The 24,010-nt window shown below is 35.6% G+C and overlaps 2 protein-coding genes and 3 long non-coding RNA genes across 10 annotated transcripts in view; 3 read left to right on the top strand and 2 right to left on the bottom strand.

Moving 5' to 3' along the window:
• The window catches only part of LOC122845421, a 15,673-nt gene extending 12,572 nt beyond the window's left edge, over positions 1 to 3,101 (top strand). Inside the window, exon 3 of the long non-coding RNA XR_006373043.1 lies at positions 2,967 to 3,101. This is a non-coding gene — a long non-coding RNA (uncharacterized LOC122845421). The remainder of the gene's footprint in view (positions 1 to 2,966) is intronic.
• Positions 922 to 11,802, bottom strand: slc22a18 (solute carrier family 22 member 18). The gene is made up of 10 exons (XM_044141648.1): positions 11,468 to 11,802; positions 10,263 to 10,360; positions 10,037 to 10,182; positions 9,816 to 9,948; positions 9,276 to 9,388; positions 5,858 to 5,968; positions 5,538 to 5,638; positions 3,254 to 3,355; positions 3,029 to 3,149; positions 922 to 1,835 (listed from the first exon to the last, which is right to left on the bottom strand). Exons 1-10 carry the CDS (start codon positions 11,627 to 11,629, stop codon positions 1,648 to 1,650), a joined length of 1,275 nt encoding a protein of 424 aa, XP_043997583.1. The 5' UTR covers positions 11,630 to 11,802; the 3' UTR covers positions 922 to 1,647.
• Positions 6,919 to 20,806, top strand: LOC122845396 (very-long-chain (3R)-3-hydroxyacyl-CoA dehydratase-like). Of its 5 annotated transcripts, XM_044141685.1 has the most exons (12): positions 6,919 to 7,833; positions 8,012 to 8,098; positions 14,610 to 14,655; positions 14,737 to 14,810; positions 15,455 to 15,619; positions 16,635 to 16,683; positions 16,798 to 16,908; positions 18,310 to 18,437; positions 19,101 to 19,213; positions 19,287 to 19,393; positions 19,469 to 19,600; positions 20,502 to 20,806. In XM_044141685.1, exons 2-12 carry the CDS (start codon positions 8,078 to 8,080, stop codon positions 20,576 to 20,578), a joined length of 1,023 nt encoding a protein of 340 aa, XP_043997620.1. In that variant the 5' UTR covers positions 6,919 to 7,833; positions 8,012 to 8,077; the 3' UTR covers positions 20,579 to 20,806. The 5 variants fall into 5 exon arrangements, with proteins under 5 accessions (XP_043997620.1, XP_043997612.1, XP_043997628.1 ...); XM_044141677.1 differs by having other exon boundaries at positions 6,919 to 8,098; XM_044141693.1 differs by having other exon boundaries at positions 6,919 to 8,588.
• LOC122845424 lies at positions 9,576 to 10,153 on the top strand. Its single transcript, XR_006373044.1, has 3 exons — positions 9,576 to 9,613; positions 9,776 to 9,925; positions 10,064 to 10,153. It is a non-coding gene; the product is annotated as an uncharacterized LOC122845424 (long non-coding RNA).
• On the bottom strand, positions 14,713 to 24,010 carry LOC122845414. Of its 2 annotated transcripts, none has more exons than XR_006373041.1 (3): positions 22,705 to 24,010; positions 18,968 to 19,629; positions 14,713 to 15,640 (listed from the first exon to the last, which is right to left on the bottom strand). It is a non-coding gene; the product is annotated as an uncharacterized LOC122845414 (long non-coding RNA). The 2 variants fall into 2 exon arrangements; XR_006373042.1 differs by having other exon boundaries at positions 18,968 to 19,596.

Genomic DNA, 24,010 nt, shown 5'->3' with positions numbered 1-24,010 from the left:
GTTTTATCTGGGGTTGTTGGATGTAATATTTGAAAAACAAAGTGCTTTGTGGCGGACAAAGAAAACACCTGCTTCAGATTTTATGACATCACTTCAACAAGCTGCGACTTGGCAGCCGGATGCAGCTGAAAATGCAAAGACATGAATAGAAACAATAGAGAGAGTGATTAAATGCTTATTGTTTTTTCAAATTAGAAATTTTAATGGGGGTGGAGTTGTTAGCTCTGTTAATTCTGCGTTAGCTCTCAAAAATTACTTAGTTGGTTTTTTCCCCCTAAAATCCAATAACAGATTTCCTTTAAATTTAAAATGTAAAGGAAATCTTTACATTTTTGGGTTTATTACTGCTCTGAATAAGTTTTTTTTTTTTTTATTAATTGCCTTTTTTGAGTCTGTATTCTCCAGTTAACAATTAATTGATTACTAAATTAGTTGATGATTATTTCAATAATCAATTTACAGTAATCCCTCGTTTATCGCGGGGGTTACGTTCCGAAAATGACCCGCGATAAGTGAAATGCGCGAAATAGAAAACTTTTTTTTTTTACAATTAGCAACTATTACATGTACTGTATACAAATACAGTGACTCACGTGTAGGCCGTTTCACTGCTCTTCAGACTGGGCCGCTGCATCCTGACTGCGCTCTGCAGTGTTCTCTTCTTCGAAATTACAAGATAATTTGGCCAACTTAATGTAAATTTGCCAAGCTGTTTTATGTACGTACATATAACTGCACGAGACGACAAAATGATAGCACAATTCGTAGCATGTTTTGATACAAGAAGCGGGAGTGAGTTTTTACCGAATCAGAATGCAGAGCACAATGCACCAAAAAAAAAAAAAAAAGCATTATGAAAATCCGCGAAATAGCGAATCCGCGATAAGTGAACCGCGAAGTGGCGAGGGATCACTGTATCCCAATTAATTGTTTCAGCCCTGTTCGTTTACCAATAGAAAGTTGAAGCGATTATATTTCTCAGAAGTAAATTTACTGTGCTTAGACAGTTTACAGAAACCTTTAAAATAATCAGAACTATCCTTGATCTTTATAAAGCATAAATCCAAAAATAACCACACTGCTTCAGTGCTTAAAAAGTGTTTTTTAAACGGACATTTACAGAAACCAAGAAATGCTACAAACATCACTTCTTATAGTTTGAAGTTATAATTGTGCAATACAATACTGCATTAAAATATAATTATTTTTGGCATGCTGTGGTGGCGTAGGAGATAGCGCAACCCACATTTGGAGGCCTTAGGTCCTCGACGCGGCCGTCGCAGGTTCGATTCCCGGACCCAACTGACATTTGCCGCATGTCTTCCCCTTCCTCCTTCCTATCAGCCTACTTTCAAATAAGGGACACTAAAGCCCACAAAACAAATAGAATTATTTTTAAAATATAAGACTTTTTTTGAAAATCTAAAAGTTTAAAAGTTGGAATCCTTTGTTTATACATAAAATCATAATTTTAAAAAAGCAGAGAATGAAAATAAAATCACTGATCAACAGAAACATCTTTGAATAATCCGGATATTTTGCTGCCATCTAGTGGTTTCTACTTGAACAACACGTTGCAAACGATGACTAAACATTTCTGTTTTGTAGTTCTATAAAAATATAGAATATGAAAATAAAATTGCCTGTTCATTCTTTCTGCCTCTCAGTTTTGCTGAGTTGCCGATATAGCAGGTAAACACATACGACGATATTCACAAAAAACTCAATTAGACCTATGGAGGCGAGGCCGTAGTTCATGTACAGGAAACCGCCGATGGTCGGTCCGATTGTCCGGACCAGCGACTGAACGGAGGCGCACAGACCCAGCATCGTTCCTGGAAAACAAACAACACAACATTCAGAAAGTCACTCAGAGAATCCCTGAAACATCTTTAAAACCCACAGGGCTTTCTGAAGGGTGTTTAAATTCACACACCCAAATCAAATTCAGTATTTTACAGACTTTATTTCAGTCTTCTTGGTAAAACTTGTATAAATATCACAGCAGCTTTGCCTCACCAGAATTATCTAGCATTGCACAAAAGCTTTTTTGAAATATAAGGATACAAGCTTTTGGAAACTATAGATGCACATTAATTGTGCAAAGACTCATGCACCTGAGGTAAATTAAAGCAAATCTTGAGAATTTTTTAATGAAATAATAACCAGAGTTTTGCCTTTGGCACAGATTAGCACCAAAACAGGGAATTTAATTTATTTTTACTTACTGATTGTAATAAACTTATTTTTACGTGAGTAAAATTACTTGATATTTTTTTTACGTTTTTCAAATCAAATTATAATGAAACAATAATTGTTATGTATTTTTTAAAAACAAATATTTATTTTTATCCAATAATATTATAACAGTAAAAAATTCGGCCATATTTTTAAATACATTTTTATGCATTTATAATAGAAATAATATATATAATTATGTATCCATTCTAATTTAAATATATTTTTTTACTTTTTAACAAATATTTATTTATATTCCAATCATAATAAAACAATACCATTATTTATATTTTTAAATACTGAGATTTATTTTTTAATATAATGAAAGAATTGTCATATGTTTTTAAAATGTGATATATAAATTATAATAAAAACAATACAAAAACATATATTTAATTTTTTTTAAATACCTAGATTTGTTTTGCTATCAATTTCTAATAAATATTTTTTTTTATGTTTTTTTTTCTCTAATTATAATAAGACAAGGAATTGCTATATTTGCCTCGAATTCAAGTGTATTTTTTTTTAAATACAATGTAAATGAAATAAAAATTACAACAAATTTAGGCACATTTTCCTAAAAATAAATAAATTTAAAAAATAATAAAACCACCAAAATATGTTCAAATTTTTTTCTTGGCACTACCAGAGCTCCGTATAATGTATTTTTGATGAAGGTTCCAGGTCACTGACATCTGTCCTGCTCAACTCAAATGTTTTTTTATCAGCGTCTAGCAAAGAGTCTGGCGTTTCCATGGATACCACAACAGGAGAATCTGGATGAAGTCACCTGTGTCAGAGGACGGGACGCTTTTGGTGAGCATGCTGTCGGTGGTGACGTTAAAAAGGCAGAGAGAAAAGATCCACGGAGTGACGGTGAGGCAGAGCTGGAAAACTGTCTGCATGTAGGCCTGGAAGGAAAGAAGAAACACAAATGCATAAAAAAAAAACATTTCAATGCATCCTGAAGCATCGTCTGGCATTATCCTGCCAGCCTGTGTGAGTTTATGTTTACCTGAGCCAGACCCACACCTGCACTAACTCCAATGGACAGAAGAAGAAGAGATTTCTCAGGAAATCTGGACGTGAGTCTACCGATCACTCCTCCCTGAACAACCTGGAAAAACACGCCGATTTCAACAATTAAGCTCCAGATCTGTCAGTGGGAATTTATACTGCATGTAGACACATAAAGATGGTTTTAAAGTTGGTCTTCTATCACCTGAAGAAAATTTCCAGGATTAAAGGACTAATGTCCAAGCCAGATCTTCTTTATTCGTATTAATTACTACAACCTTAGCTGCGTTTTCATTGACCATGAAATTGCACAAATCTAATTTATGAAAATAAAATTGCTTAATGGAAGCATGACAATTTTGAATTACCGTAATTTCCAGACTATAAGCCGCGACTTTTGTCTCATAACCCTGCGGCTTATACAACGATGTGGCTTATTTATGAATTTTTTCTAACGGCCAGTAGGGGCCGTTAGAAAAGGTAAGCGGAAAAGGTAAGCGTGAGACATCTGGAATATATCTGTAGAGGAAGACTAATGTAACATCGTGCTTTGTGCATGAATAAAATTAGCTTGAACAGACCCTCATCATGGAGAATGCAAGAAGAAATGCATATGATGCAGCTTTCAAGTTAAAAGCAATCGAGCTGGCCGATAAAGAAGGAAACAGAGTTGCTGCACGTAAACTGAAGACTTCCATGGTTTCAGTGCACAGGAGGAAGAGGATGACGGCTCCCCGTGACTTTTAACCGTATGTTATTTAAACCAGCCCTGTTAGTGTTGTTTTGCTATATTGCTGCTGTTCAGAAAGAAAAGCTTCAGCATATTATTAAAACTTTAAAAACACTTTCTGTGTACCGTCTTTCTTTGTAAATATCTCATGTTTCAATGTAGACACATGCGGCTTATCAGTGACGTGCGGTCAGGGGAGGCAGGTGAGGCAGTGCCTCACCAGCCATCATGGAAAGAAAGAAAATATATAATCAAAAGTAATTTAAATTGTTATATTCATCCGGTGGTTTGTACTAAAAAATGTTTATTTTTCATGTAGCTTCACCAATTTCGATTTTTATTTGTTCAAAATCGCTGAATTTTCTTATTTTCCCATTCACGGTGAGGCACTGCCTCACCTTGGATTACCCCTGGCTCTGCGCTGGCTGCTAAGAGAGAGCATGTTGCTATGCACGTCAATAAAATGGTTTAAACAAATGTAATATGTGAACTTATTTCAAAAATTTAACTTATGTATATAATGTACAGTGCTTTTTGTCACCAACTGTGTGTTTCGTGTAATGAGCGATTATAAACGGCAGAGAACAGGTTCGAGGTGAGGCAGGCAGTTCTCTTGCCTCATGGCAGCGCTCAAGATCCCAGACGTCATGCCTTGTTCACTCCTCAACTGCAGAGTAAGTGACAGCGAGCTAGGCTAAACGATTCGGGAAGCAAGTCAAGTGCAGCGATAGATTATAATAGAGATAGTGATTTTTTGTTTTGTTTTTTAAGGAAATGTGTGTTTTGTGAGCTACAGTTTGTATGTGTAAGGATGCAGAAGTGAAACATAACCTGTAAACTGCTGTCAATTTATGCATCTATTTGCAAATCTGATTCTGATGACGTCAGTGCCTCACCAGCTATGAACCTCACCGCACGTCACTGCGGCTTATACACCGGTGCGGCTTATGTATGTACAAAATGTGTTTCCTTTAAAAATGTAGGGGGGTGCGGCTTATAATCAGGTGCGCTCTATAGTCCGGAAATTACGGTATTATTTTTTCTTTAAGTTTTTGTACTGTTATAATGTGGGATTTTTTGGTTAAGTTGGAGTATTTCCAAAAATGCAATGGGAACACTTTTTTCACATCACATGAGTCACATGATCAACAACTGGATGCTACTACTGGTGGAAACGAAGAAGAAGACAGGAAGTGGTTGAGAACTGAAGGAGCAGCATGTTTTTTAATGGCTTATTGCGTGAACAAACGTATTCACATGATTTTAATTGTGTTTCTTATTTAATGGAAACACTGCAATTGCAAAATTATGGTTATGGTCGAAATTAGTGGAAAACTGACAAAGTTTTGTGCACATTTATAATGGAAACGCAGCTAGTGGGTAGAGAATCCAGAAATTTTACTCGAGTAAGAATAGCGACACTTCATAATAAATTTACTCAAAAGTAGAAAGTTCAACGCAGTAAAAATACTCCTAAAAGGTACATTTAACCCAAAAAGTTACTCAAGTAAATGTAACTAGTTACTGCCAAGTCTGAGTATTTAAATCTCACCATTTGAACGATGCCGAAGTACGCCATCAGGTAGCCATTCTGCTGAGCTTCGAGCTTGAAGAAATCCATTGCAATGATGGAGAACATCACCTGAAATATGCCTAAGGAACACAAAATTTAATTTAAGGATTTTCCTGGGGAGAAATAAAAACCATTGACATATTTTAAATATATCTTTTAGCATTACACGTATAGGTTGTGTGGGAAATAAGGAATTTACTTCAATCTTTTGGTATTTTTATGCTAAATTTAGTTGGAAATATTTATATTTTATTATATGTGGTAAAAGGTGCATTAATTGTATTGCAGATTATTCTTACCTGATGGCAAACCTGCGATGATTTTGATCAGAAAAATCCTCGTTACACCTGGAAACTTCATCAGTCTTGTGATCTCTCCCAAACTGAACACCTTCTTGTTTTGGTTCTCAGCTGTAGGAAAGTCCAAGAAAAATTTGTCAATGTTTTCTTAATAAATAGTTTTCTTGTTATCAAATAAATAAAATAAAAATGCCCTGTTCAAAATCAAAAGAGATTAGAATAAAACAGATTTACAATAAAAATTTTGTTATAATAGGGATGCAGCTAATGATTATTTTAATTGATTATTCTGACAATCAAGTTAAAAAATGGCAAATTCTGCTGATTTTTTTTCTTCATTTAATCACTTAAGCCTTTTTTATATATTAGAAATACACTAGAAGATGGAAATAATTAATTCTTTGTACAATTTATGGTCTGAGATTATGAATAAAACTTTTAAACTTAATTTTCAGCTTCTTTTTCTTAAAAACCCCCCTCAGATCTAGAAAGAACAATGAAATTTCTGAGATTAAAATTGGAAAATTTGCAACAAAAAACTCAAACTTTTAGTTTAATATCTACAATTTTCTTCCAAAAAGGTCATTTCTGCATTTGAAAAGTTGAAAATTTGCTAGAAAAGTTCCAGATATTTTTAACCTCAGAAATTTTCGGGAAGACGTTGAACTTTTGAGTTTTAAAAATCTAAACTTTCATAGGAAAAACTCAAATTTTCTAGAAAGAAAACATGGAATGAAACTCTCAGTTCAACAGCACAGCATTTCCAACTTTTCAAACTCAGAAATTTTCTAGAAATTCTGAGAAAATTTTAAATGTTTTTCTGACAAATTTTAGATTCTTCAAATTCCCAGAAATTCTGAGATTAATCTGAAATGTTCAGATTTTAGTTTTTAGCAAATGTGCTTGGATTTTGTTGGGGTTTTTTGTAGGAAATGTCTAAGATTAATCTCAAAATGTCCCTTTTTTTGGCAGAAATGTACTGTTCCCTTTTTGTAGTCGTTTTGGTTTTCAGTGTTGCATATTTGACTCATAATTTTTTAAACATAAAAAAACGAGTGTTTATTTGATGGCAACTTGTTTATTGTTATATTTTCTTTCCAGTGATCATTAAATTGGGTTCCATGGAGGCCGCCACCTGCAGGTCATATCTTGCATTGCAGAGCTGGATCTGCCTTCACATGACATTTTCATCATCTTGCTCCTTTTCAGCGCCCAGTTCTTGAATTTATCCCTGAGCTTGTCCTTCTGGATGGTCATTATTTCGCACTTCATGTGCTCCATCTCAGTTTGTAAAGCGTTCCGCTGCAATATGGCGGCCCGCAGCTTTTCTTTGTGCAGTTTGAGCGCCGCTTGGCTCTGCTGGTGCTTCTGGGACAGCTGTTTGAGGTTTTTCTTCAGCTCTTCTCCCAACCTTTGACTCCTTTTCAGCTCTTTAGCCTGTTTTATCAGCTCCAACTGCATATACTCTGGAGGCATTTGTTTGAGTTTCCATTTTGATTTCTGTTGGATTATTGAAGTTCTTCCTGCTGCCAGCTTTTCCAAAGAGCGTTGACTCAAACTTTTCTCCAGCTTCTTCCTCTCCGTCCACTGTTCCTCAATCCTCTGGACTTCTTCTTTCATCTCCTCCACTTCATTAACAAGGAAGTTCCTCTCTTTCTCCAGCTTTTGCTTCTCCAGCCTCAGAAATTGGGTCTGGCGCTTCTCCTCCAGGTTTTCGTTCTTAGTCCGGGTCAGGCTTGATTGCTGGGAATTGATCTTCCCACGCAGATCTGAACAGTCATTTTGGAGATTGACCAACTTGCTGCAAAGGACGTCTCTGTCTTTGATGAGTTGCTCCAGTTGGTCCTTCGCGGTTTGGTGCTCGGCTTTCTGGTTGGCCGCTTGTTGTTTTACAAACAGCAACTCTTTCTTCAACGACTCCAGCTCTTGCTTGAGGACCTCATTTTTCCTGCGCTCCTTTTTCAAGTCGTTTTCTTGTAAGTATATCTTCCTGCCCATCTCCTCTATCTGTATTTTGCACTGCGCCAGCTGGCCCCGGAGGAGCTCTCGGTTTTGGAGAGCTTTGGCGGCTTTTTCCTGGTCAGTTTTATGCGTGTTTGTGTCAATAATCAGAAGCTCAACCTTTTTCAGCAGAGTCTTCTTTTCCTTTTCCAGAGCTATGTTTCTGCTCTGCAGATAAGCGAGTTCCCGATCCACCTCCGGAAGGATGTGTGACAAAACATGGTGCTGATAAGGCGAAAGGTTAATTCCCTTTTTTATATGCTTTCCTTGAAATTTGACTTTCAGAGTTTGTAAAACCTCCATTTTATATTTCTTTTGCTACACGACACCGACGTTCATAGCTTTTAAATTCTCTCGTTGCCTCAGTAATCAAGGTTACGGTAACGTGACGTCACGTGGGCAAGATCCGCCATTTCCGGTGGTTATTTTTTATATTGTTTTATCAGTGTATTCTGATATTCCTGATTGTGTTAAACACCTTTTATGTAGTGTTGTGTTCGAAATAAAGCACTACATTAAAGACAAATGAACAAACAAAAAATCTATCTGTACAGGTGTTACACTATAATCTGTGACCACCGGATTTTGTGACCGTATGAGGCGGATATAAACGTATAAACCGTTTTTTCACCGCAGTCTGAACGACCCAATCCATCAATGTTTAAACGGATTTGTAGGATTTGTAAAGGACGTACGAACTGTGAATAACAAGGTTCTGATGACTGGCAGAGTAAGTGCATCTACTAACATACATATAGGCTACAAACCCGTCTAAGCTAGCAGATAAAAGCTACATTAGCCAAGGTAATTTTGCTAGTTCGGCAGTAAGTATTACAGTAAAGATCACTGATATTTATCTTAGTTTTACACAGAGGTGGGTAAAGTACTCAAAGATTGTGAACAACTTTTTGTTGTAATGTACAATACTGGTTATAAGTCAGGAACGAGGCGAGAGCTGGTTCTAAATTCTCGCTTAGAAACATAGCAACAAGCAGTCGCTAGGTTTGTTGTCATAGCAACTGCCTGCCATGACGGCTGTGAGTTACAAGTGTGATGTCACATGAGTTTTTTAATCTCGCAAAAAATACTAAACACTGGAACTGTGAGACATAAAGAAAACACAAACAAAAATAATAAATAAAACGGAAATAAAAAATAACATTTTCAAAAAAAAAATTAATAAAATGAAATATGACTGTCAAAAATTATTAATCCTCAGAATTAATAATTCCGAGAATTATTAATTCTCAGAATTGAAATGGTCAAACTTGTTTTAATTTATCGTGCGATTTACTGATTAATTGCTTATTGCGATAGGCTTCGTTAAGAACATATTGTTTTTGGCAATTGTTTTCATGAACTTGAATGCAACACAATTTTACAGAATCAGCTATGAACAGAAAGTATTCTTTCTTACATTTAGTGGTGCTTCTAGAGGCCTCAGATTTAGTAGACTTTGGTATGAAGTTTAAAACCAGCAGCAAACTGAAGGCACTTCCTGCAGCACCAACACAGGCTGCAAACGTCTCCCTGAAGAAAACGCACAAAAATAATTTAGTTTAAAGAAAACACAGCAATTTAGAAAAATTCACGTTTTTTGATAGAGGTTTTGTGCTGTGCTTTTTCCTCCATATTGAAATTGATGCATTTCGTAAAACTGCATTGGAAACTATTTTTTTTCACATCACATAAGCCACATGATCAACAACCGGATGTTACTACTACTGGAAAAGACAAAGAAGAAGACGACAGGAAGTAAGTAGTAGGGGATGATGGCGCTGCATGTTTTTGATGACATCATGTGAACAAATTTGTTCACGTGTGATTTTAATTTCAGGTCTGATTTAATGGAAACACTGAAATTGCAAAATTATCCTCTTTTTTTTTTTTTTTTTTCATTTGGGGAATACCGACAAGGATTTGGCCACACTTGTAACGGAAACGCAGCTATGCTCACCCGTAGCGCGTGCTTATGTTTCCTCCCAATGTGGATCCAGCGATCATCCCGATACCAAAACACAGACCCAGTTTGGACAAAGCTTCGGCTCGTTTCTCTGGCTCTGAGAGGTCTGTAACAACCATCTGGCATGCTGCAGACAGAATATGACAATTACAAGTCTAAAACAATTAATTGATCTGTTTTAAACCAGTTTTTTGTAGCTAATTTGTGATGCTAACCAGGCAAGACATGCATAAATACTGTAGGTAGTTTGTGGACGAACAGCAGGACGGGATGGTTAGCGACAGCCAGAAGCAGAAAGGAAACTGTGGTTGCTGCACAAGCCAGAGACAAAGCCGCACGGGCCCCGAAGAGATCCCCGAATCTGCAGAAAAAATAACAAATAAATTAAAAAATATAGAAAAATAGGCAGCAATTTTTGTGATGTTAATACTATATACCTACCTCCCAAACATAGGGCCTCCAATTAGCTGAATCAACCCGACTGTAGTTTGCAAATACCCAAACCACAACGTGTCAAATCCAAGTTTCTTTGCTAAATACTGTGGAGATATAATGAGAGTGAAAACATAAAACATAGAAAATAATAAAGATATTCTGTTAGTACAACACCTTTTCCTTTTGTCGCCATGAACTTTAATGTTTTCACAGGGATGTTTTGTGATAGAACAACACAATGTGAGGGATTATTGTCAACACTGAAACATGGAGGGTTGGCTTACAAAAGTATTTTACAGATAAGAAGACATATTTGACTTCTATTAAATCTCAAGCAAAAGGGAACAAGCACGTTAAGTTCTTTGCGAAAGAAGAAGCAATTTATTTTCTTTTTTTTTTTGCAAAGAAGAACTTTGTCTTTTCATTTATTTATTTAAGTATTGGCCTTGTGTTTTTTTCTTTTCTTTTTTAATTTCCCAATTCCAAACCAAAGAGAAGAAAATTGTCTTTCTACATGAATGACAACAAGATCTGTCACAATAACAAATTTTGCTAGAGGATAAATTTTCCCAGTAATTATTGCATTAAACAACAATATTGTTTTTTGGCACCATATTAATTATTTATTAGTCTTTAAGACTAATAAACTCTCCGTAGAGCACACTTAACACTCAACTGGAAGATTTCAGAGAGATTGAATTTCAAGTTTCAGTTAAAATAGGTTAAAAGTTTGTTAAAATTAACAGAAATATGTCACTATTTGTGTAATCTGTTACAAATACCAGAAAGGCAGTGAAAAACCAGCCAAAGTCCAAATTAATCTGCACAAATGATGAATGAGACCAATTTAAGTGATTATAATAAAATCGGTCTAATCTGGAGACGAAAATAATATAATTTAAACTATTACATAGTTTAAATAATTTTAAAGATTTGACTCAAGCGAACTACTCAATACTGTACAAAGGGACATAAAATGTACTTTTTGTACTTTTTCCAGTGACAGGAAATATATAATATAATACTTTTGCAAGCATTTCTATCAAATTAAATAAGATTAACTTGTAAAGTTACGCTATCTTACTCTTGTGGCAATTAAATAAAACTTTAAGGCTTTTTATGTAAGATTTACCAGCTCCGAGTCGTGCGCGTTTCAATGAAATCACGGAAATGTGAGTTTCCCATTCAGGTACAGTAGAGAAATTACTTACTGGGGTAACAGAGAACTGTAAAAACATCCAGGTTATATCCAAAGAAACAATTATGTACACGACGTAAATGACCCTCATTTTCTTTGATTGCTCTGCGGTGTTGGTCGTGGAGGAACCCGGAGTTCCGGACGGTTTCGTGGTGGTTTCACCTCCCCGTTTCATCCTTAAGGAAACTGTATTTAAACACCTCAGCTGCAACTCCAGCAGATCGTCCTACAAATGTCTCAAACTGGAAGAAAGTCAAAGCTTTAGCAGCGTCTGGTTCTCGGTAGAAAATGTCCTTTCACCCTGCGAACTTTCACATAAAACTGGTTTTCTAATCTTCCGGGAGGGCTGCACTTTGTAACCGAGAGGCGGTACCGAACAGCACCGGGCAAACAGTTATGACAATCCACATCCGAAAAAAGGTGAGGTTTCCGCTTTAAAATCATCATGGACAGCTGAGATTATCCTTAAACTTTACCAGAATGTTAAAGTTTAAACTTGTGACGTATTCAAGAAACCCAGGTGTTTGTAACTAGCTGCGGAGAATAATGCTTGAATTTCCCTTCAGTTTAAATAATTGTAAATAAAGTAAGAGTATTTGTTATTACTGGTGAGAAAAAATACAGAATTATATAGACCTACTCAGATCATCTCAGAAATTAATAATCAAATTACACAACAGCGCTGTATTACATTTAAGACTTTTACTTGATAATAATCAACCATTAATATGTATAAAATATTAAAATTAAGAAGAAAAAAACAACCAAAAAGAAAACTGATAAACATGCTGTATATTCACAAAAGCACAAAAGTTACAGAAAATCACACAAATTTATTAGAAGAAGATCAAATTTATAAAAAAATGTAGTTATTTCTTAAACACTATATTGGAACAAACGTATCAATTAGAAAATTTGGAAAAGATAAAAGGACATATGGAAAAATATTTCCAATCATGCGTCCATTTTATGGAAGTAATGGTCATTTTTTTGTGTCTCTATGTTCATACTTTAAATATTTTATTTCAGTAATTTGAGTCCTGAAATTGAGCATGAAATGTCTGTATATGAAGAGACAAAATGCCAAATAATGTTTTTTTTTAATTATTTATTTATTTTTTGTGGAACAATATGTCACACCTCCAATATAATGTAAACCAGCGATTCCTAAAGTCTGAGTTAGGAGGAAAAGAAATAAACTAAACTGAAAATGATTGCTGCAGTGGTTGATAATCAAAAATATTTTAATTCGAATGTAACATCTCCGTCTTGTATGTCTAATTCTGTAAAAATGACTGAAAAAATCTTAAAATAAGTTACAAATAAATAAATGAAAATAAAAATAAACTGGGTGGAACGCTGCAGAAACCTTGCAATTCCAGCAGGTGGTAGCAGTCCAACACGTTGAATGTGGGCAGCTGTTTAAAAGCCAATGAGGAAGAAGACGCCTTTATTTTGAAGTTGCCCAAGTATTATCTTACTTTGAAACTTGTGTAGGGTTTGTTTCCGGAAGTCGATTCCCCCCATCTATCGCTCTGAGTCTTCGATGAGGACTTCCAGAGATCAGTCTGAATGAATTTTTTGCTTCTTCGTGGCGTGTAAATCACCAGTTATTGCAGCGTGGACATGCAGATCCTGACTCCGCAGGTTTTCTGGGCGCAGCGGCACGGAGAGATTTTTCTCCGGGTGGAACTGAGCGATGCTTCGGTGAGGCAGTCCGACCCAACAGCCACTCGCTGTGGCTCAACTGGCTGTTAAAGTACCTGCTAAAACATGTCCATTAATAATTAAAATAATTAGGATTATTTACAGTTTTCTGTGTAATGTTGTTTTCTGTTGTCTTATAGTTCTTTTGTTAGCTAGTGTCAGTTTAGCTAGATTGAAAGAGTCCATGCGCATGACGTCAGCACGCTGGAGTAGCAAAACGAGTGCCGACTAACCTGAGACCAAACCAGAGAGAAGTAAACGTGTTTTTAACAAGATAATGCGAGAGAAAGTTAAACTCTTAACATTCAGTTGTGGCGACTAAACTAAAACAAGCAATTAAATGTGATTCATGCAAATTTGGGATGTTTCTGAACACATTGAATTCGACCAATGGTATTTGGCAGGTAGGTCTCTTATTACCTACCTGCCCACAATCATTCTCTAGTTTTCATCATGGAATGAAAGTTCCAGGTGTAAAACTAGAAGTGGTTTTTTTTTGTTTGTTTGTTTGTTTGTTTTTTTTAATCAAAATTTACTTACCCTGAACTTGGAACTTAATTACCAAGAACTCGGAGTTTTCTTACCCAGCGCTTTGGGTTTACTTAGCCAGAGCTTGGAGGTTTCTTATTGGGCAGTAATAAGCTGAAAAGTACCTGGTAGGTTCCAAAAATAAAACAGGTTCTGGAGCGCAGGCAGCGTTTTGTCGTACTAACCTGACTTTCATCAGTTAAATGTAATAAAGACACTATACATGACATTGGCGTTTTTAAAAAGACAGTACTTGTGAATCCAACAAACACATAAGGGAGTACAAACTTACTCTAACTAAAGCATCAAAGTGTTTCCTTGATATTTATCTGCAGTTTAGCTTAGCTAAGGTCCAGAAGATGTGGTTTTAAAATAAACACTTTAGTTCCTTGTTGATATTTTTTAATTGGCTGTTTGTTTGAATCTTGTGCTCTTCATACCCAGCTGCAGGTTAAAACCTTCTGATCCTGTATCATCTGTTGGATTGTAGGTTTATAAAAAATTCAGGACCTTTCATGGTGGCTCCAGATCTTGTTCAGTCTTGTTAAAGAATGGCTTAATTAAAGTTTAAACAGGCTTCCAGAAAACCTGCTGTCAGGAAGCACACATCAGTCATTTACCTAAAAACCCCAGTAAAGTACAACCGCATGACAGTTTCTGTAAGCCTGTAAAGAAGACATAATGTTCAACAGAAAAATAATCATTCAAGTATAAAGTAAATATTTCTGTTTTTCCAATAAAATCTACTCTTCATCACCAATTAGTCAAGTCTGAAAAGTGATTTTTGTCTTCGTTGTAGAAAGTCACTTTGTTCTGTGAAATACTGAGACAGTTTAGAAAATAAAAGCTTAAATTTAAACTCCTCCCTGATATTTGGTCCATTTTCCTGGTTTTAATCTTCGGTTTTCTGTGTTTTCCAGGATGTTGACATCAGTTTGCAGGGGCACAACACGCTCCAGTTCAGAGGTTTGTGTCCTTCGTTCATAAATCTTCTGCTTTGGAGATAAATATTTTAGAAATGGTTAAAATTTAGTTTCTGCTCCACAGCTCAGGGTCATGGAGCTAAAGGAGACAACCAGTATGAGTTCAGCCTGGAGTTCCTGGAACCAGTAAAACCAGAGGTGCTGATACTTTGTTGCTCATTTATTTTGGTTTTGACTTTTTATTTATATCAGAATAGATACCAAAATTATGTCAATTTATATTTTCAAGAAATGTTCTTTTTAAGGATAATAAAAGGACATGTGCACTCTTTTTTTTACCTCCTTGTCTGGAATTAAATCAGACCAAATTTCTCTTGTTTTAGAATCATAAAAATTATTTCCACTTGTTCAATTCCAGAAAAATTAGGAAGAAAACTTTGTGGAGATTTTTCTGTAACTGTCTCGTTCCGGTCAGGTTTGCAGGGTGTTGGTGAGAAACGTTTCAAAACATAACATTTTGTTCTATTTTATTTTACCTCGCCCCTCCTGGGGGATCTAGAATACTGTCACAATTCATTGTTAATAATAGTAATAAATTATGTCATCATGGTAAATTGAAACTCTTTTTACTTCATTTGTATGGTTTTTATTTGTAAATTTAGTTAAGTTTAGTTAGTTTTTCGGTTTAAAGTGTATGAACCCTTTCTATATATGACTTTATAAAAATCATTATTTACTGCTTCATATGTTTTATTCTACATAGAGATGTTTTATTCTATTTAAGCTGCCCTGCATTTGTTTCCCAGAGAGCTGAAACTTTTGGTCCTTTCGGTTTGCTGTAGATCCACCAAAAGTCGACGCAGCGCCAGGTGGACATTAAGATCCGGAAGCGGGTCGAGCGCTGGTGGGAGCGGCTGACGCTGCGGGAGAAGAAGCCGCTGTTTCTGGCTCCGGACTTCGACCGCTGGTTGGATGAGTCGGATGCCGAGATGGAGCTCCAGGCCAAGGCAAGAACCAGACGAACAACTCTGAGGGAGAAAAGAGGAAAAATTTAAATCATGACAGAGAACTTGGTGCTGAATCCATTCGTCCGTCCGTCCAGTTATCCGTCCGTCCAGGTTTATGCATTTGGCAGACGCCTTTATGCAGTTATCCTCTTTTTCATTCATTCGTTTAAAATGGACCAAAAATAATTTTTAGAACTTTAATAGTGAATTCTATGGTAATTTTATTTATATAGCACATTTTCAGCAACAAAAGGAAATACAAACAAAATAACAAACCAAAGGAGAGATCAACTAATAATGTTGATCTAACGTATGTAAACTAGATACTCCTGTTCTGGGTTGCTAGATTAGTATAAGTAAGTATTTTATGGACTTTCTAAGCATGTTCTGAATTTGTAAAAGTAATGAGTACTTCATAGTTTCTAAGTAATGATAAAAACTAAATGTTCCTGTTCTGGAAGAATTTTTTTCTATTTTCTGGATTCTAAGTTTGTTTTAATTCCTTTTCTGGGTGACAATTATAGGAGTCTCTGCATAGTAATCTAAAAATTAATCTAAGAAGTATAATAATGAGTCCTCTACGGTTTATAAAAATAAGCTAAAGAGCGACTAATCTAATTCCTTTTCTGGGTTAAAATTGAGCACTCCAGAGTCCAACAGGTAATAATCTAAATAATAACTGGTAAGTAGGATGAAAAGACACCACTGGATAGGATACGGCACATATAGCAAGACAAAAACAAAGACATGCTGGAAAACACGTTGAGGTCCGTGAGCGTGTCTGTAACTGACGTGTTTGCAGATCAGCCCACGTCTCTCTCAGCCTGATCTCCCAATAAAGTCTCTGATAAAGGTGGAAATATGGAGAGCGAGTCCTTAACAGTTCAGCCATGAGATTTTATTTATAGTGCTGTAACTCTTGAAAGTTAGTTCTAATCTACAGCAAGCCATGATTTTTTGGCCAATGAGAAGTGTGAACATTGTAAATATGGAGCTCAATAACTTTCTGTCTTAGGAGGAGAAAATCAACAAGATCAGCGTGGAGTCGAGAGTTCGTAAAGATCGTGAGTCGTTTTAATTTCTACCATCAGTGTTGCTACTGTAGACCTTTTCTGTCAACATGGACATTTATTTTTTATTTATGGGTGACGGAAACTTTTCTCCGTGTGTTTCCTCAGCCTACATCGGCCTGAAGAAGGGATACTTGTTCATGTACAACCTGGTGCAGTTCCTGGGATTCTCCTGGATCTTCGTCAACATGACCGTTCGACTCTTCATCCTCGGTCAAGGTTTGTTAATTAAGAAAAAGAATCACACTAAATGCATGTATCATCTTTCACTGGGCAAAAATCTGGTTTAGCTGCAGCCAAAAATCTACTTTAAGTGTTTAGTATTCGGTTGAAATCAGATGTTTTGGATTAAAAGAAAAAAACTTTTTTTTTTCTCTCAGCATTTGAGCATTTGGCATTTGATGTGATTCCCAATCGAGAGTCTGGTTTTTTATCAACTTAATTTTCTGATCCACTATAAATATTCCAAGTCTGAATTCTGGGGCGGGGAAAAAAAAAAAAACAAAACAAACCCCCCCAAAAAACTGAGAAAAGTCAAATTCTGACATTAAAGTCAGAAAAAAACTGAACACCTGGGAAAAAGATGGAATTCTCAGAAAAAGTTGGAATTTTGAGAAAACAGAAGTTTGAAATATGAGAAAGAATTTGGAATTCTGAGAAAAGAATTCGGAATTCCGAGAAAAGAATTCGGAATTCAGGAATTCTGAGAAAAGAATTCCAAGAAAAGAATTTGGAATTCCGAGAAAAGAATTCAGGAATTCCGAGAAAAGAATTCAGAATTTTGAAAAAAATAATTCAGGAATTCCGAGAAAAGAATTCGGAATTCTGGAATTCCGAGAAAAAGAATTCGGAATTCAGGAATTCCGAGAAAAAGAATTTGGAATTCAGGAATTCCGAGAAAAGAATTCCAAGAAAAGAACTTGGAATTCCGAGAAAAGAATTCGGAATTCTGAAATTCCGAGAAAAGAATTCCAAGAAAAGAATTCGGAATTCCGAGAAAAGAATTCCAAGAATTCAGAGAAAAGCATTACAAGAAAATAATTTGGAATTCCGAGAAAAGAATTCGGAATTCTGGAATTCCGAGAAAAGAATCCAGAATTCAGATAAAATAATCCGGAATTCTGAGAAAACAATCCGGAATTCTGAGAAAACAATCCGGAATTCCGAGAAAAGAATTCTGAATTCTTTTTTTCCCCTCCAGTTGTCTTAATACTCTTTTGTGTCAAACTGTTATTTAAAAACATTTTTTACTGTCTATAAAAATCGACAGAAAAAGGAAACAGAAATCACTTGCAGAACGTTTGCACTCTTTATCCGCTTAAAAAATTTATGGGCCGCATAATTAGATGCTGGACCGACATTTTGGTCGAGTGTCGGATCACAAAAACTGAAAGGAGACCCAAACAATCAGGTTCACGCCGCAATGAAACAGAGCAGGAGTCCGGCGGACGCAGCCGGACGCAACGCCCTGCTGGCCGGCTTGGAGGAGCTTTTCACAAAACGAACTCATTTGAATAGAAGCAGGAACACAACAACGCTGCAGGGATTTGTTTTGCAAATGATCACTGTTGGTTGTGGTGCAACGTGCTGCTTAGACACGTTTGTTCTCGGCCTCCGCAGACTCGTTCTACGACACCTTCCACACCACGGCGGACATGATGTATTTCTGCCAGATGATGGCCGTGCTGGAGGTCGTCAACCCCTTACTGGGTCTGGTTAAAACCGGATTCTTCCCTGCGATGATCCAGGTACTGAACTAAAGGCTTCAGTTTTTTCTGCTTTTCCTGCAGGAAGTGCACTGCCTATCCCCCAGAAAAATCCCCAACTGGATTTAACTAAACAATCCCCAGTAGGGCTGAAACGATTAATCATTTAGTGAAATAATTAACTAACTGATTAATCATTAACTGGAGTTTATAGACTCAAAACAGGGATTGTGTTGACAGAACATCACATTCAGAGCAGTAATTAACCCAAAACTCTACAAAAATATAAACATTTTGCATTTCTTATTTTAAAAACATTGTGGGTAAATATGTTCTACCTGGTTCAAATTCTGTTAAAAAATATTTTAAGGTATCTTTAACTATACAGTTAGTAACTAAGCTAATCCAGGAAATAATCAAGAGTCAAAACATCCGGCAGATCAGGTTCCTATCGACAGCTAAATGTTTGCAAAACATTCACTTTTTAAAGCATTTTCACATTTACTGTTAGTAGAAAGAGAAAAGGTGTCTCTAGTATCTGGAGATACCTGTGCACCTCTAGATCAACCTACCAGAAGGTTAAAGGTTGTGATTGCTGCTGAAACGATTCTCTGGAGCCTCTGCTTTAGTTGAAGCTCCTTAAAGTGTTTCCTGATCTCCAGTTTCCCTGCATTCATTTTTATTTTTATATTTGGTCTTCTTTAGGTGGCGGGGAGGAACGTCATTTTGTTCGTCGTCTTCGGCTGCCTGGACGAGATGCAGAACAAGGCCGTGGTGTTCTTTGTCTTCTACCTGTGGAGCTCCATCGAGATCTTCAGGTGAGTTCGGACCGATCCGGGTTCTGGTTGCTCAGCTGGTCGTGTGTCTCAGCAGCAGCTCTTTCCGTGTCAGATATCCGTTCTACATGCTGGCCTGCATCGGCACGGACTGGAAGCTGCTGACGTGGCTCAGGTACAGCCTGTGGATCCCTCTGTACCCGCTGGGGGTAGTAGCTGAAGGTTTGTGACCTCTGACCTGTAGAAGCCGCCGTCAGCGGTGGGTTTTGGTCGTTTAGAGTTTGTTGTTGTTTGCAGCGGTGGCTGTGATCCAGTCCCTGCCCATCTTTGACGAGACGCGTCTGTTCAGCGTCCCGCTGCCCTCCGCGCTCGGACACTCGTTAAGTTTCTCCTACACGCTGCAGCTCTACCTGGTCCTCATGTTTCTGGGTGAGAAATGCATGTTTACCTGTGAAATACTGAAGAATAACACGACTTCAACATATTTTTACTCTACTGAGAGTAAAAGGTATTTGGTAAAACAACTACACAAGTCCTGAGTAATTAATCAAATTATCAGTTATTTTAATATTTAAAAATTACATAATCAGACGCACCAAAATGTAAAGATCAGTGGACCTTTTGGTATTTTAAGGACCAAAATGACAATTATTCATATAAATAAATTTTTCCAAATCAGTTTCTTACAATAAAAACTTTAAATCTTTAACAGAAACTGCAAGTGTGTGTCTGATAAATGTTTGTTTTTCATCCAGTGATAGAAAATCTAGAAATTATACTCAGGTAAAAAATACAGCGTAGTAAAAACTCTTAAAAGCACATTTCTTCAAAGACGTTACTCAAGTAAATGTAACTAGTTACGACCCAACTCTGCAAATAATAATTATCATTCTACTTATCGATTAATCAATTATTTTGACGATTAATCAGTTAATCAGATACAAATATTTGGCACATCCAATTAATCATTTCAGTGGTAAAAAATTTTTGAAATTTTTTTGAAAGCTACAAAATATTCTCATTAAGTTTTCTGGCATTTAGCAAACAGAAATAATTTTGGTGATTCAAACTGACTTAAAACAAACAAAAAAAGTCTTTAGATAGTCTGAAAAATGTCTCTCTACTATCTTTGACCATATGGTTTCAACTGTAATTAACTTTTCCAAATAAAATTTTGGGTTTTATTTAAAAATTAGAGTTTACTTTATTACAAAACTGCACCATTTGAATATCAAGCACTTTCCAAACCTTGAAAACACCTAAACAAAATTCAAGCATTTTCCAGGATTTCCAGTGCCTGCATTGTAACAGAAGTTGTCCTTGTCTGCAGGACTCTTCATTAACTTCAGACATCTGTACAAGCAGAGACAGAGACGCTACCGATCCAGGAAAAGGAAAATCCACTAACGGATCCACTTCCTGTCTTTGCTCTCGCCTGATCAGGGGTTTGGTTTCGCTCTCAATGCCTTTTCTTCCACTTCACACTTTATCCTTTGAAGTCCTGCTCTCACTGATGAGATGTGAATTTATTGGTTATTATTTATTTAAAGGAGCAAATGCTAAGTTTAAAACCCACTGAAGGACATAAAAAGTTTTTATTTTAAATATGATTGAATCTGATTGTTTTAGGTTTTGTTAGAATCTGATGTGTAATGTTCTTATTTCATAACACAAAAATAGAAAAAATGAGAAATTTGTTTAATTAAAAACTAAGAAAAGAATTGTTCCACAATAAACTAGACATTTTAATAAAACGCATTAGGTTGTCATTTTTGAGGGAAAAGTTTTTGTACATTGCAAAAACAAAATCTTACCAAGTGTTTGTGGTCTAGTTTCTAGTCCAAATATCTTAATATAATTTAATTAAAACAAAACTAAATTACAAGTAAGTTTTCAGAAAGATTTAGCAGCCTGTGTTAAGTCAATAATTCCTTAATATTGATGGAAAAGGTTCTAGTTTACTGGTAGATTATTTCACTATTTAGTGAAATAAGTGGAAGAGGCATTTTTTCATCAATATTAAGGAATTAGTTGTTTAAAAATTTACTATATATGCTGGAAAATTACTCGTAAGAAATTTTTGTCTGATTTCAAGTGAACTAAAATATTTCCACTAAAAAAATAGCCCAATAATACTTGGTAAAATGTTATTTTTGCAGTGTAAATCATCACAGAACCAAAACAAAAAGAATGCTGAAAGCTTGCTTTATTCAAAGAAACAAGTTTTTTCTCGTCTGTTTGGATCAACAGCAGGATTTGGATCAGTCTCTTTGCCAAATTTAATAGATTTGAGCAAACCGAGATCTGCTTTTGGTAAAAGTTGCTGGATAAAATTTAAAAAAAATGAAGGAACAAAAAAAGCATCAATACTTGCATTTGGAGATTTTAGTATTTCAGTAATAATTTAGCTCTAATTGAAAAAAGAAATTGCACTTTTGATCTTACAAACTTTTGTTTTGCACATTTGTTACATGTATATATATTTATTTTTAACTTCTGGGACATTTAAACTCCCAAACATAATCATTTGAATAAAAAATACACAATCTGCACCTCTGTTAAATAAATGGTACATATAAATAAAAATGATTGAAGGCAGACAAAAAGAATCAGATTTGGGGGGGGGAGCAGATAATTTATGTGCAGTAATGATGTTAATGATAATTTTAATAAGTAAAATTGATTTTAGCTACTTTTTGTAAGAAAACGGCTCATTTACTGGTTTTATTTTGTTTTTTATAACTTTTGTGCAGAAACTCACACTGTCTGGTTTAATTAAGGGCTTGGACTTTAACGCATTAATTTTATTAATTAAATGTGGAAAAATAAACAGATTCAATATGTTTGGTTGAAAAAAAAAAAAGCCAGAACATCCCAAATGCTTTAATCCAAATTGTGTGCTTATTGATTAGAAAATACTTAAATATTATTTTGTACTTTAACAAATGTTTGTATTTGATGGAAATGTGATTTCCTGATTATTTTATTCTGCACGTATCTTTTATTTTGGATATAAATGATGGTTTCTGCATGGGAAAAGACCAATGCATGATTTTATTAGCTGTTCTTCTGCCGCACCATCAGTTCAGTAACAATCATGCCGATCTCTGTGGTGCGTTCAAAGACGCTGTGTTTTTGACAAGTCAGAACATTTTATAATATTTAAAATAAAAAAGGTTGGGATAAGAACAATGTGGAGTTTTTTTGGTGTAACGTTTATGAACCTCAACTTTTAGCTGCGTCACTTTCTTCATCCTAATCTGTGATATTTCATATTGATCTCAATTCACCAAATTTACATGATCTTTTCAGCTAAAACAATTAGCATCTGTTTGCTAATGGCTAAGTTTTTATTATTATTATGTTTTATCTCTTGGCACAATGTCGGCCATGCCGCCCTGAAGAAAGAGCCGTATGACCCATATTGATATACTTTTTATCCTTAAATACACAGCTGCTTTTCTGCGTTCATTTTATGTGTATCTTAGTCCATCTAAACGGCGCAAAAACACCGGTAGCGCAGTTTAGCTCACCTGGAATCGGTGAAGGGAACAACGAAGACGACGACGACAGAAACTCCGAGCAGTTTAATGGCCGCACACATACACGTAATTAAAGCTAATTGTTATGTCTCTAGCCGAAGGACCGCCTCCATCTGCCGTAGTGCCTCTTTTTTTTATCTCATTTTCCGAGATTCTTCATCATCAACGGTCGCCATGTTTGCTATTCTCCGGTTAGCTAACTCAGAGCTGCCCTCTAGTGGCTGCTGGGTTCCACAAGGCCGGCTTATCAAAAACAAAAGCATGAAGGCAATGACTCTTTAAAACGTTAAATAAGGTCGGACCTATTTAGACGTTCAAGGGGAGCGTAAATAACTTTTTAAAAAGAAAAAGAAAGTCATGAAATTACATGAATAAAGTTGAAATAACACAATAAAATGATAGTATTATGAGAATATTACGACTTTATTCTCATTTTGACATTATTCTCTTAATGACTTTATTCTCATTTTGACTTTATCACAATTTTATTTTTTCCTTAGTACTGCCTTAATACTCAAAGCATTTTCTGAGTGTCACTATTTATTCTTTCCTGTGAAATAGTGTTTATTAATTTTTGCACCAGAGGCTTTCCACACTCTTAAGTGATGTGTCAAATTTAAGGTTTCTGAATTCAGACACAATTTTTACTTTAAGAAGCAAAGACAGTAGAACAAAAAGAGAACGTTTGAGTTTTATCCCATCAGGGTGAAAAACTGCTTCTCAAGACATTTTACTGATTTTTAACATATCAGTTTGTTCACTGTATAGTTTTTATTTTTATTTATAAATATAATCCTTATAGACTGACTACTCTTCTGTGACTACTAAGATCTGTACTTTTGTGTTTTTCTTGGAACTTTTATACTGGAAGGTTTGGGCCAATGGTGTGTCAGGCTTCTTAAAATAATGAAGAATATTTTCTCCTGTTGGGATTCTAAGTTTTCTTTTGTGTTTTGTCTTTCAACTGGTTACAAAGTTATGATTTATTTGCCAATCATGGCACCAAGAACAGTGTGACGTTTGATTGGGGAACCTTTAGCAGCCGGACGAACTGAAATAAAAACTACTACTGCAAAACGAAGCAGCAGGAGAGGAAAACTTATATTTTACTTTTATGTTTCTCTCAGATTACTTTGAGTGTTTTTAAAGTTTATTTTTCAACATAAAAATGTTTGAGCTGTGAGTCTTTTCTGGCCTGTTTTATGATTTATTTTGGATCTCATCTTTTCATCCAAGGCTGTCACTTTGGGGTTTTTTTTATTTATTGTTCTCTGTGATATAGCTCCAGCAGTGTAAA

The sequence above is a fragment of the Gambusia affinis genome, linkage group LG02, assembly GCF_019740435.1.
Source record: "Gambusia affinis linkage group LG02, SWU_Gaff_1.0, whole genome shotgun sequence".
NCBI classification, from domain to species: domain Eukaryota; kingdom Metazoa; phylum Chordata; class Actinopteri; order Cyprinodontiformes; family Poeciliidae; genus Gambusia; species Gambusia affinis.
This window is presented reverse-complemented; position numbering and strand designations above follow the sequence as displayed.